Raw genomic sequence first — 14784 nt, 5'->3', positions numbered from 1 at the left:
TGTATTTTTAATGTTGGGGACAAATTAAAGTTAGACTGAATAATTTTAATTTTTTCCCTGTCATATTTAGGAAGAGAAATAAAACTAAAATGCAGTGAAAATAAGTTTGAGAGAGTTGTGGCTGTTCTCCCACTAGAAAGAAAAATGACTTAATTTGATAGCTACTGTAAGTTTTTACAATTGACTATAGTATTTTAAGATTGCAAAAATGATCAAGGGTCATGATTGGGGGGTTGGTTAAACAACAGATATTTATTTCTCACAGTTCTAGAGGCTGGAAAGTTAAAGATTAAGGTGTCCGCACATTCTGGTGCTGGTGAGAGCCAACTTTTTGGCTTACAGAAGGATGCCCTCTTGCTATGTCCTCACATAGCAGAGAGAGTGCTAACTCTGGTCACTTCTTCTCTTTTTATAAGGACACTAATCACATCACAGGAGCCCTACCTTCCCGACCTCTTCCAAAAGGAATCACCTCTTAAAGACTCTACCTCCAAATACAAATTAGTTGCAGGTTAGGGCTTCAACACATGAATACATGGGAGTCACAAACCTTCGATCCATACCAAAGTCCCATAAATTCAAAAAAGCCTGAGGTCAGAGGTTTTTTTTTTTTAAATTTTGTATTTATGTAGATTTAAAAAAACAACCTAAATTTGCAAAAATATTCTTAGCCAATTCTCGCTGCATTCAGACACAGTTTTTGTTTGTTTGTTTTAATGATTGAAAATGTGCCTCTTCAGATGCATATTTTTTTCTGGCCTTGGGAGTTTTTAAAATGAAACAAATTAAGCCTTGTAAAATGTGGAGCAGGAAAAGAATTTTTCTCATGCTAGCAATGTACTACATTTCTTTCAGAAAGATATGGGACTTAATGTAAAATATTTAAGTTATAATTGACCACGTATTTGAGAATATAGGATATGTATACACTCAAATGAAAAATAAGCTATTTCTATAGATATCCTGCATAATATCTGTAGTGAACTATGGAACCTGGTCAGGTGTAATGAAGAGAACATTAGAGTTAGAATCAGAAACACTTCCTTCCCATTTACAAAATGAGAAAATGTCTTAGAACTAAATAATTCAATGAGAGAACACTGGTTCAAAATATTCCATGAAATTGTCAGTGATTATTTGTGCTGTCTGAGGCACAGATCTGGTTGTGTCACTTCCCTGATCCAGTCCAGGCTTTGATCCAAGCTTCCTAGCCTGGCCTTCATGTTTTGAGCTGGTCCCACTCTCCCTTCTCTTATCTCTCAGTTTTTGTGTCCTCTATACCCTATGCTCTGGCCACTTGGGTTAATTCATGTTTCTCTGTACATGTTTTACATTTAACTTTGCAAATTTTCCAATTTTGTCTACAGTACTTTCATTGCACTGAAATTCCTACTCTTAAGGTATCTTCTTCCTTCAGTTGTTGAGACTGAATTCCTCCTCTCTTCATATTAGTTCCTAGAGCAGTCATCACAGGTCATCTGTTATTAGTGGTATCTGTACTATTCCTTTTCATAGACTAGAAACATGTACAGTGACAGATTTATTTCTGATATATTTTGGTACACCCACACAAGACCCACTACTTCTCCACAAGTAAGAGATGTTTAGTAAAATAGGACACTTAATAAAATCAAACTATGGATTATGTCAGTTGATTGAAAAGATGTCATAATGGACTAACACCTGAGTAAGCAAATGGTATACATATTTTCACTTAATATAATAGGAAGTATATTACATTAAATTAAAAATACTTACTCGACTTGCCACACCATCAAAAAGGGGATATCAAAATAATGGTAAGTTAATCATTTTCACCTATCTATTTCATCTAATTCCCAATAAAGGGAAAGTTATCAAATTATTATATATTCATGCAAAGAGCAAAGCTGTACTCCTTTGAGACAAGTGTGCAAAAAGATATGACTTAACATGTCTATTGTCAAGTACGTAAACATTTAAAAGTCAACTCTACATGCCTTTTAAAATTTACATGAGTGAAAAGAGATCCCTGAGACCACCCACAAGTGAAGTAGGTCCTATACTTATCAGCACACTAAGAATTTGTAACCTTCAAGAATGCAGGTCAGAAAGATTTAATGACAGTGCAATTTGAGGGAAGTTAAAAGAGAAGAAAAATTTAATCCTAGAGCAGAAGTTGGCAAACTTTTTTTGCAGATGGCCAGATAGTAAATATTTTTGACTCATGCAGGTCATACAGTCTCTGGAGTAACTAATCGACTCTGCATTTGTAGCCTAAAAGACACCGCAGACAATTCATAAATGAATAAGCAGCACTGTTTTCCAATAAATCTCTTCTTACCCAAAGGGGTGGTGAGCTGAATTTGGCTAATGGATTATATTGTGCCGACTCCTGTCTTAGATTTTTGGTTTTATGTAACTGGCATCATCATCATTATTATTTTGATTGTCACTTTCCAATTAATTTGTTTTATGGAACAAAAGTTAATAAACTACCATAAATAATCACATTAATTACAATTTGGGGAACTTTAAAAAGAATCAGATATTAGAAGATAAGCTGAGACATAGATTTTTTTTTATCATTAATGGCCCATAATAGTCAAAAAATAAAAGATTATCTTGAATCGTTAGCAAAATATTTCTTAAACTGTATTTCATTGAACTATTATTAACTTCAAAGTGTTAATAGATATTCTGAGGGAAAAAAGCGTTATATAAATTTGTGAAATACTGAATTAAATTCAATTTGGTAATAATAGTAAAAATGTCAGTTTTTATGAATCCCTCTTGTATGCCAGCTTTTTACCATTATTTCTGTTTTAGAGATGTGTACACTAAGAAATGCAGAGGTAAAGTAATGTGTGCCTAAGTCACTTGGCTAATAAGCGGTAGAACCCACTCTAAAATCCAGTTTTCAATCACTGTTGAGGTCTTAACTGTTGAATTGTACATACTGACTCTCAAATAAACCTTTAAAAATGCTTAAGCACTGTCAGTATACTAATGTGCACTGCATAGTTCCATAAGATGTTTACAAAGTCATCATTTCTCAAATTTTCTTGACCATAAAAAAAAAAAATCAAAATTTTTACTAAGAATCTTATGGGGTGCTTCGTTTTCTAGAAGACAGTCTAGAAAAGGTTACATTATGGCAGCAAATTCAGCTGATCATTAGAATAATCTAGGAAACTTTAGAAAATTATAAATAAATCTCAATTTAGTTGGTATTGAAGAGCAACAGTTTGAGAAATGTTTGTTTTTGCAACATTCCTTTCTCTGCTTTAGATATGATCATATGCTAATTTAAGGATACACCTTTGTTCTTCGCCACTTAACTAGAGATTTTGCATACGCATCCATTCTGCACACTCTATTCCTGCCATGTAGTAAAAGGTGGGAGTTTGCAGAGAGAAAAAATCAAGAACACAGTACTCAGTTCCTAAAATCATCAAATGTATGGCAAGAACAGCTAATTTAGTTCTTTTGTTATTTCCTAGTAGTCTCTGTGAAAATAAATAGGTAACGTTTAATCTAATATACTTTTATCTTATTTTGGCCTATATTGTTTGGTTTAATTACAGGATTTTTCATTTTAGACAAAGGATCCCCTTTTTATCAGAGCCTTTTGCAAACTTAGAGTACAATTTGCAAAAGGAGCCTATCTGTGTCAGACTCATTTTAGATATGCCAATATTTTATTGTTTTTGTGTACTTGTAACTCTAGGTTGTCATGGTGATAGGTCCTGATATCGCATTTCTATAGACAATTGGCTGAAATAAATCTTTGTATCCAACATATTTATTGGAAAAAAAAAAGATGCAAATGAGAGGCTTTTCCTGTTATACCTGAAGGTAATAAACACAGAAAAAATACTCCAGGAAAGCAGTGTTAATATTAATGTTGCCTTTGCAAATAATGAGCTATGTCGTGGTACTTTCACCAAGTTTCTGTTGGCCTTGTTTTATCATCTGTAAAATAAGGGAATTAGACAAATAAAGTTCAAATTTCTATGTACAATTCTTAAAAGTAGTGAGGAACTAGACAATGAAAAACAGACCATAATGCTTGTTTTATAAACAGAAAAATTTTATAAACTCATATATTAGAAACCTAATCCCATGACAAGAAGTAACACTGGTAGTCAAAGGTCAGTATTAAAGCAAAATGATTTCGAAATCCCATCCAAGTAACATTTAATTCAAAAAAAATTTTAAGCAGTTAGAATTTAGTTATAAATCAATACTATAATTTTCAAATTCCCAGTACTATTTATTCTTCACAAGATATATACAATGACATTATAGTATCTATCCTATTGCTAGAAAGATTAAAGTTTTGAGTTTTGTTTAGGGTCACATGTCATAATAGGGAAAAAATTAAGAGTTGTGTTCAGTGGACTTTTATCCACTTTAGACAATTGTATACACCCACAAAATATCACTTGAAAAGTTTTTCAGGAAATAAAGAATTTTTCTTGTCACATTAGTACTTTATTCACTTTTTTCATGGTGTCTTTAAATCCTTGGTAAGATGGCTTTATTGTGATGTGCTATATGACAGGCTAGAGACAAGGAAATCAATAATGGAGGAGCGTTAGACTGAACTTACTGATGTTAATCAGTAGTGATGATAAACGCACAAAGTAGAGACTCTAAAATAAGTCAGTTCCCAATTAAAAATGTCTATTGTTTGAGAAAGATCACCTGGATAAGCAAAACCAATGATCACTTTAAATCTCCTCTTAGTTTTTTGTTCCAAGTTCTTCCTTGAAAGCTTGTCAGAGTACAACTAAAAAATAAACCGTAAGTTTTTCCTGTGCTGCCCTTCATAAAACACTGCCTGATATATAAATCAAGCTGTAGGAAAATAAAACAAAATAAAAATATGGTCATGGAGAATAAGAAGAAGAAACAAAGGATTTACATAAACTTAAATCACAGTAAGAATATTCTAGCTCCCTCAAATTTCATACACACACATGCATGCTTCAATGAATATATAGTGCAATTTCAATTTAGATTATATAAAGTCATCTACAAAATTATATAAAATACATAGACCTGATGTATGAATATATAGAAAATAGAAAAAATATGCTTGTTAATATCAGACCATTGATCAATTATATATTTTGGAGAGTAAAGCCACAATTAAAATTAGGCAAATTTCTAAAATATCCAAAACCTTGTACAAGTGTAGTTAAAGTTTGGAGACTGCCAGCTCACTTCCTTTTCAATTTCATCTTCTTACACCATTGGAGACTCGGTAAATGGCTGATGGCTGAACTCACGTCTGAGGTAGTCACTAACAGTGACAAGCTCCACAAATCTCAGCTGTGGCTGCAAATCAAACACCAATTGCCCCATGTGCACAGGGCACAGAAACCCAGTCACAAATCTTTGCAGTCATCTTCTTATCACACAGTTATCACCATTAGCAGTAGCATCTTGCAATATGAAGGACAGCAATAAATATCAGTGGGTGAGAACGAAAAACTATTTCTACGTACAGCTAACCAAAGGGCTAGCTGACCATTAATTCTCTTAAAATTTAAAGCAAGACTTTTTTTCTGACTGGAAACAGACTATTTCACACCTTCCAGGGTTAACTTGGAAGCCATTCATTCTTATTTATTTTAAAAAGTGTTAAATGAAGAAAATCATTCCCAATTTTTACTGGCATTTTTGAAAAAATACATTATTGTAAAAATCTGATTTATTTTCTAGATTTACTATAGTTTTATAGAATTAAAAAATGCCAAGTGAGTGCAATATAAAAATAATGAGAAAGAGTGCGAGGAACTTTATAAATTTAAATTTTAACAAAATTCGCATCTAATCTCTGAAACTGATCTTAGATTACACATGTTAAGGAGAGATTCCCTAGTTCTTAATAAAAATGAGAATTCCCCATTGAGACTACTCTCTTTGAGACTGTTCTGCCTGCTGGGGCGGAGCCTCAGGTAAGCAACAGCTATCATTCATAAAATTCAGAAGCCATTTCTGAATTTGCTCAAAGGCCATTTTAATATTAAAAACCACAATATGTTCTGCAAAACAGAAACTGTATTTTGCAGAGTCAACAACTGTGTTTTCTAGGACTTTCTATAGGTGGCAAGATACAAATGCCCTGGCGACTCCATTCACCATTTGTCGAGAACTTGTAAACCACTTCTTAGAAAAAAAATATTTAAAAATCCCACTCGTATACTCAAAATACACCCATTTCTTTGTTTTTAAAATAAATGCAACCTTCACACCTCTGGAAAGATGTACTCTGTACTTCTCTGCCTAGTGTGAACTTATCTTGGTTTCTGTGCCTTTCATAGAAACTGGTGCAATGGTGGGTAGGTGGGGTACAGTGAAGTCTATTTCTTTAAGGTGTTAAGCATTATTCTCTTTAATTGAGATTTCTTAACAGCCTCCAATTTTTCCTGCCTTTTTTTTTTCTTTTTAGATATGTGATCTTCGGCTCCTAGAATATGTTGCCTTCCATTCTTTTTCCCATGTTAAAAAAAAAGACATTAAATTTTCCAAACCTAAATTCGAAAATCATTTCTGCTTACTTTTATAGATTTAATGTTATAATATTGAACATTAACAATGGGGTATAGCTTAATGAGAAAGCTGGAAAACCTATCTTCCTGAAAAATGTACCCACTGAGGAGCAAGACGATTTCAAACCTTAACTGGCACCAACATTTTTATGGATGTGATGATTTGGTAAAATATCCCAATTGATTAATTTTTGTCTTCTTTGCTTTTTTCCTCAAGATTTCAATAGTAAATCCAAAATTCAAGGCAAAAATAGGCAGCTCATCACAGCATGAAAACATGTTTATTTTTGAAAAAAGCAACCACATATACACAAAATGTACGGCATGAAAAAATAATCACACCGAATCTTTAAAAAAATAGAAGTCAGAAACCTGATCCACTGTCTTTGGCCTGCAGCGAGAAAAGGACAAAGGTCAGTGTCTACAGAGAAAGTCAAATCTTGGACAAATTCAAATCCTGAATTAGAGAGACCGATGTTGACTGCAAAAAATCGCTTTAAAATAAGAGAGGCTATGCAAAAGCTGGACTATATCTTTTAGCTGCATGTAGTATTACATCCAGTGTCTGGCCTAAAACTAATCAGTGTAAGTTTTAAAGTATAAAATATATCCAAAAAGGCTAATTCTACCTGAGTGAGAGTTATAAAGTTACTGAGAAAAAATAAGAAATTATTTCTCCCTTTGAGAAACTCAGCATAAGTTGGTTAAGCACAGTCAAAACTGACAGGACCTACATTTTCAATCAACTTTTTAGTAGGAAATGCTATTGTAATTTATTATTTATACTCCTTATTTCTTCAAAAGTAGGTCCAGTGTCATTTTGCTTGGGCACACATAAAAGAAAGATGAGAGAACCTACTATACAGTGACCTTTATCTTAATATAATATTACTAGAATACTGGAAAACTTAGTTTTCAAAAAAAGTAAAGAGAAATCCATTTCCAGAGCTTGCATCAGTCATGTTGAAAAAAAAAACCCAACTTTTATAAACAACTTTATTCTTCCTATCAGAGTGACACATGTGGATCAATTTACATTTGAATTTGGTGATCAGAAAAGATCGAAGTAGGGACATATGGTTTGCAACTGTATAGAGTGAGACAGCACAACTAAAATACTGGGTGGTCATTATAATACTGGGATGAAGACAGAACCCAGGCGAACCTTGGTTAGGAAGTGGTAGGGAGATGGAATAGAAAGTAGCAGGATGAAAATATGGGCTTCATGAATAATGTATGTCACCTTAAGGGGACCAAAGAGCACTCTTTAAAAGAACTTTGAATGCTTCTTTAGCCAATTAAAATAAAGAGATCAACACATAAACAGAAAGGCATGAAGGCATTTCAAAGAAAGTCTCACTTCTTTATTCTATGGGTTCAATTATAATCTGTCCCATTATGTCACTCGCCAAATATGTATTGAATGTCTGTTATTTTGTCTGTTATGTAGTCATGCTATGGTTGGGAACAGAGGAGAAAAGAAAAACACACTGTCCCTAGGCTCAAAGGGTTTGCTGTCTACTGGATGAGACAAAATTTGGTGGTGCCAAATTATATTATTGATAAAGGCAGCAGAGGAGGTGAAGAGCTTAGATTCTACAGCCAGCCTATCTGGATTTGAATCCCAATTCTTATACTTTAGAGCTGTATGATGTTGGGCAAGCTACTACACTTTGATGCTACAGTTTTCTTATCTGTAAAACAGTGCTAATAAAACTATAATACTCATACTATTATTATGAAATTAAATGCATTTTAATACACAATGAGGTCTTTACAGTGCCTGGCTATGACTACTATTCTTGTTTTAATGGTGTGCATGGCATGCTGTGAGAACATATAGGAGAGGAGCGAAACCCAGCACAGGATATAGCAGTAGGACAATCAGAGAGGGTTTTCCAGTTGAGGTGAGAATTAAATTAAGTTTTAAAGCAGTTCAGTAGGATTTATATAACTGTGCAGTGGTAGAAAAGTGTAGGATAGCAGGTACAAGTACACAGGGAAGAGAACTCATTGAAAGTTAGAGATACATGGAGAGTTCGATGAGTAGAATCTAGACTATACTAGGGAATTAAGATTTTTATCCTAAATACTGTCCTGAATTGTTTGCCTTTATGCATACTGGTCATCTCATTCTTTGTTTATTGCAACAGTTCCACCACCTCAGCCACCAATTTCTCTTCATCTCTTATTTAATACTATACTTGGCTACAAGGTAATCTTGTTTAAAAACCATATTTAACTAGGTCATCTCTATGTATACGACTTGTATTTTATTTCTTGGACTTTATTCCTTTACTCTTTAGACTGAATCTAAATATTTTGGCATAGTATTCAAGTTCCTTTCTCCACTGTCTCAAATACATATACAAATTTACCTCTTTCATTACAAGAGCATTTTAGTAAGATCCAGCTTCTTGTTATTCTCATCTCCTTTCTCTCTTTGCAGATTTTATTCATCCCATGCTCTGATTTCACTCAAGCAGTTTTCTCTGTGGAATTTTAATCTCCCCAGATCGATTTTAATTACTTCTTTAAGAATAGGCTCAACTTTGACCATCCTGAAGAAAAATAAATTTTGGCGACCAAAACCTCATACCATGTTGATAAGCTTCCGATGCCACAGCCTCTTGGTATTGAGCTTCACAATCACATGCCTTACTTTAGACTGCCCTCCTTCTCTCTCTCTACGTAGTCTACACTTTTCTTGTGAGTGGAGATTTTGCCTTTTGAATATCTTACTTTCCAATATCAGTATATCTATAGTATCATGTATACTAAGCAGTTCAATAAAAGCTAGTTGGATAAATATCTTATATGCAAATATGTCTTATAGTAGAACTTCCTTAATAATATGCCAAGGTTATCATGTAAAAGTCTCATACATCTTAAAAAATTACTTTTCTCTTGCAAGTTTAATTGCAAGAGAATCAAAATGACAGATTATAGCTGATGTTTACTTAGGTGTATATAATTCACATAGATAAGTAGAACATTTAAAAAAGGTATTGGTATTCTTTCAATTGAATGACTTAGAAGTTAGGATTTCATTATAAAATGTAGGTGAAGAGATAGAGGAATTAAGAATTTAGAATAAATCCCTGGACATTAGAGTTTAGAAGGGAAACAACAATTTATTCAATATATACTGTGTAATACACTCATCACGAGGTTGCTAATTTTGCATAAATTATCTCATTAAATCTTTCTAATATCTCCTCCCAAGAGACGTAATTATTATAATTGTTATTTTATAGCCAATACCTCTCTGGCTCAAAAAATTTAAGGATTCTTTCCAAAGTCTTACATCCAAGGGATGAATTTAGGGTTTGAATCCAGGTCTATCTGGCTCTCGAACCAAAGAGCTTTGAAAGTTTATGTAGACTTTATTTAGAATGACAGTGTTTAGAAATAGGTTAAATAACTTGACAATTTTTGACAACAAACTTTCTTGATCTCAGTTCCTTTCTTAAGAATTTTCCCTAGATAATCTCCAAAGCTCTTATAACTCTAAATTGTTGTGAAAAAGGAGCATTTTTTAAAAATCACATTAAAAATCTCATAGAGTCAGGTGGAAAAGTTGATCATATCAGTGGATTATATACCGGCTACAGTAGAGACATATAATTAGAGTGAAGGAATTAACTTTATGTTCATATCTTTATTGTTTTGACATGGCAAACAGTTATTACTTTTATAATAAAATAAAATCTAACAAATAGGGCAAAAACTACATAGCATTTTTAGTGGTAAGTTGACTAAGTTCAAATAATCCATTAATATGTTTTATTCTTTATTCAATATTGATTATCGAATTATATAAATCTAAGAAATTATTTAAATCGGATATACTTTTTTGCTTGTGCTAGGCTATTCTACATTGACTTTTTGCATTCTGCGCTAGATAAATATGCATATGAGAGAAGAGTGACAATTCTAGAACCATGTCTAGATTCATGTGTTAACACTTGCCTTTACTCCTTTCATTACTCTAAAAGTAAAATTAGCTAATGTTAAAATGTATCTGATATTTTAGAGACCATAAGCCATTACTAAATGTACTATCCTCTAAACTATTATTTGATCTCAATAATGGGAATTTTACTAGACACTCAAGTCTCTTCTCAATATTGCTCAACACTGTATTATAATACATAAAAGAAAAAAAAAGTCCAGAATAACATTTATGTGTAAGATAGTTAAAAATGATAATTATCTTGAAAATTCTCCTTATGCCCTTAGGAATTTAGTTAAAATGATTGAGCATTCTTGAGTAAATTAGAACTGGTTTGTACCCATAACCTGGAATGGACTGAATGCAATGAAAAGCCAATACACAGAATACTTTGATCACGATCAGTTAAAACCTTTTTTCCACATATTGACTTCTTCTATGATTTGACCCTTGTAAAGAGGAGTTGAGTCAGTGCTAATACCTGAACATTCTCTCTCAAACATACACAGTCGCACTAAAAACTAGCTATTTCTTTTGCCTATGAGATTCTGAGCACTTTGTCACTGAACTTGGTTAGATAAAATGAAAATCTTTTATATCAAGCCATCAGTATGACAGATACTCTAAGGCACAAACTGCCATTACATTTAAGGAGGGTAATTCAATATATTAATTTATACCCTCAGGGCTCAGATCTGGCTTGTAGGAAGCCCTAATTAAAACTAGCCATTGGAGAAAGGAGACTCTAAGTAGCGATAAAAATGAACTCCAAGTTACTTGAAAATATGATACAAGCATAAAAGAAAACCCCAAAAATACCATGGAGGCTGAAAAATTAGTCTTTTTTTTTTTTTTTTACTACTTTTTACAATGAGCTATTATAAAAATTCAATCCTCTCTGTGTCCTCTAAGTGAAAAGAAATCTAATGATAAGAGAACAGAATAGAGACCAATGCATATTCTTAATATAAAGACCACAGCTCAGAATTGTGTCTCTATAGCATTTGCATTTCCACACACTGAACAGATAATTCTAGGCTATAGTTAAATGGCTCCAAATACAGGCTAATAAGCCACACAAAATATGTTACAAAAGTTAAACATTAACTGAACAGACACATGGCCTCTAAAGAAAATTGTTTCTTTCAGAAAATGTATATATATTTTAATAACATAGAAGAATTATTTAAGGGTAAAGAAATGTTAAGCATGTCCCAAATACTACTAAAGAAAAAGGTTATCATGAAACCCTCAGATATTGATCAAATATCCAAACCAATTGGCTATTTGTTGACTACAATGGTATTTATGCAAACTGGAATCATATTGTTGTAAATTAAAGTAAAATTTAAAAATGTTTTTCAACTTTGATTTTAATGTAGTATTCTACTAAACATATGGTAAGAAAAATTATTATTCAATAAAAATGGATAGTAACTCATACCTTAAATTCCTCCAAGATTTTGTAAATTTTCCCATGATATTCACAAAAGTTTTTCACTTCTTTGCACTCAGGACAGCATCCATTGTGTTCCACTTTAGTACATTTTGGGTGAATTTTAGGGCATTCTGGCTGGTCACAAACAGGTCCATCCAAAGCACAGACACATGGACAGTTGGAATGCCCGGGGAAAAATCGTTCTCCCAACTTGTAAACAAAGCCGCTGTCATCCACACATCCTTTGCCTCGATAGTCATCAAAGATCAGATTGTCATTACTAGAGGTCTGGTCACCTTCATCAGCAGGATAGTCTTCATGACTGATGGCAGCAGGGGTGACCAATCCAGGGATGACCAACAGAAGTATGCAAACTTCATGAATATGAAGAGCCATCCCCCTCCGCAAAGGCTTCTGGATGTGCTCCTAATATTAAATATATTCAACTCCTTCCATGGGAATAAAAGAGGGGTAGGCTGAAAATAAATATTTAAAAATAGTAATTTGAGAGAATATAGATTCATTTAAGCCTACACTCCAAACGTGTTCATTTGGGATCTCTTCAGAAGATAAACTTCAAATAGACTAAGTTCATGCACTATCTACACTTTATTATAAAGTTTGGAGACTTGATCCTTGCCAATATATACATTAAAATATGTGTTTTATGGAGTTATTCCGCCTAGAAATCTTCAGCTTGAATTTACCTTATGAATTTAAAGGTTTGGTCTAAATTGTAAAAATTGATTTTGCTGAGCCTTGAAAGGTTATTTTACAATTAGTTACTTACAAGTAACTAAAACATAATTGCATTCACATTATCTACTATTTTTTAAATTGTACTGGTCAGTGATAGAATGTATATATGTTACAATTAACTGTATGAAAATTTGAGAGATGAGTGAGAAAAATTCTACTTCTATAAAGGAAGAAACTGACATTTTAATATAAATTATAATTGGGATGGAGATAGTACAAAGGCCTTTCTACTTCATTATGCCCATAACTGGAAAACAAAAATGGTCTCAATATAGGCAACTTTTTCCAGTCGATATAAATCTGGATTTTTAAAACATAGCTAAGAGGAAAAGTAGCACAACTATTCCATAGTGAACAAAATAAAATTTAAAATAATAAAGACTACAAGAGAACTCCCTGTATTAAAAAGAATTTGTTAAAAATAAATTTATTTTTACTATTGTCCACACTTTTATTTTACTCAGGAAGTAAGCTCCTAGTGGACAGGAAAAGTAAGCTCCTAGTGGGCAGGAAAGATGTATCTGTGATTTTTTTTTTTATGGCAACTTGAATCTAGTATTCATGTAATACTATTTGAATTAACTACTTCAATATATAATAAATACTATTCACATAGTCTTTAACATATCACTCTCTTTTGACATGCCAAAGATATTTGCATGGTGTACCAAAACGCCAGTGTAAAACTATTTATTGAAGTTTCCTAAAATAGAAATGAGATATTATCATCACAGAAAATATGCCTTATTAGTTTGGTGGCATTGACCCTTGTAAACTTAATATTAGTGCTTGTGTGGAGTGTTGCCAGTAGACTAATTTAAATTTTTAGAGTGAATATCATACAGAAACTCTGGAAAACTGTGACTTTAGGGAATAATACCTAAGAAAAAATGTTGTCGAATAGTTTATTTTTCTATTTAAATGCTTTTGGCTTTATGCCAATATCACTAAGACCATAAATAGGACATATGCAGACCATTTATAAATAGTTTATTTATAAATATTGGTTTATTTTCAGGTTATAATAAGAGCAATGATAAACCATTTCTTTTCAGTCTAACATATTAATGATAATTTAAAATAAGGTAAAGATGGCATTAGGAAACTTCATAAACTATAATATTTGCATTTTAAGTTAGATATGCAAATTCTAGTAATAGTAAAATGGAAGGTAGTATATCCATATCCTCCCTCCAAGAGAAACTGCTCTCTGATATTAGAATTCCTGTTGGTAATGTAATAATAAAGGAGATGAATTTCTTTTAAAATATGTCAAAAATAATGAGTCATGACAGAACAAAACAAATGCAAGCCTATAATTCTACTTGAGTAGCTGGAAGCTCCCTTTGACAAAGCACTTTTTTTCCCTCTGAAATTACTACAGAGGCCACAAACATAACAGAAGCTTCAGAAAAAGCATACATATATTTTACTAATTAAGGCATGCATTTTATACAGCTCTCAGATATGTAGAAAGTTTATTTTGGAAGAAAAAGGAGCTATTGTGATTCCTTATAGTAGTCCAGTAGTATATGTCAATACATGCAAGATAAGCTGTATAAAATACCCATATCATTCTGCTTCAAAAAGACATAGACAGAAATGATCTCTTTGCAAGCTACAGGTAGGCATTAATGTCTCAGGTTATGGTTAAAGGTAAAAAAGGGGTGTAATATTCACTTTATATAAACATTAAACATGCTTTTATTATGAAATACATTTTAAAATCTGCATGGAGAAAACGTTTTCTTTTTAAAATAACAAAGTTCTCAGGCTATTTGAAAAAAAATTTTCTCTTTATAATTGAGCTGCTCTAGTTCAGTTTAAGATACTATTTATTTAAGAAAAGAAATGTTAGAGAAATTCAATAAAATGTTTATCCAAAGATTTTTGGTAAGTAAGTAAACATGGCAAAACGGAAGATCACTTCTCAGCTAAACTTTCCCCCCCTCCCCATATTGCTACATATTATTTAAAATGACTGCATCTATTTTTTTTTTTGTAAAAACAAACATAACTCATGTCATAAGATACACTTACCTAATCACTCTGGAGGTAAATGGTGGTGATGGGGGTCATAGACCAATATG

At 32.4% G+C, this 14784-nt stretch overlaps 1 protein-coding gene across 1 annotated transcript in view; it reads right to left on the bottom strand.

The window, feature by feature from the left end:
• Window positions 1-14784, bottom strand: part of VWC2L (von Willebrand factor C domain containing protein 2 like) — a 141203-nt gene extending 126419 nt beyond the window's left edge. Inside the window, exons 1-2 of the mRNA XM_006908500.1 lie at window positions 14735-14784; window positions 11942-12411 (exon numbers count right to left, since the gene is read on the bottom strand). Coding sequence (XP_006908562.1) covers window positions 11942-12331 — 390 coding nt within the window. The 5' untranslated portion in view covers window positions 12332-12411; window positions 14735-14784. The remainder of the gene's footprint in view (window positions 1-11941; window positions 12412-14734) is intronic.

The sequence above is a fragment of the Pteropus alecto genome, unplaced genomic scaffold, assembly GCF_000325575.1.
Source record: "Pteropus alecto unplaced genomic scaffold, ASM32557v1 scaffold182, whole genome shotgun sequence".
Classification (NCBI taxonomy): domain Eukaryota; kingdom Metazoa; phylum Chordata; class Mammalia; order Chiroptera; family Pteropodidae; genus Pteropus; species Pteropus alecto.
This window is presented reverse-complemented; position numbering and strand designations above follow the sequence as displayed.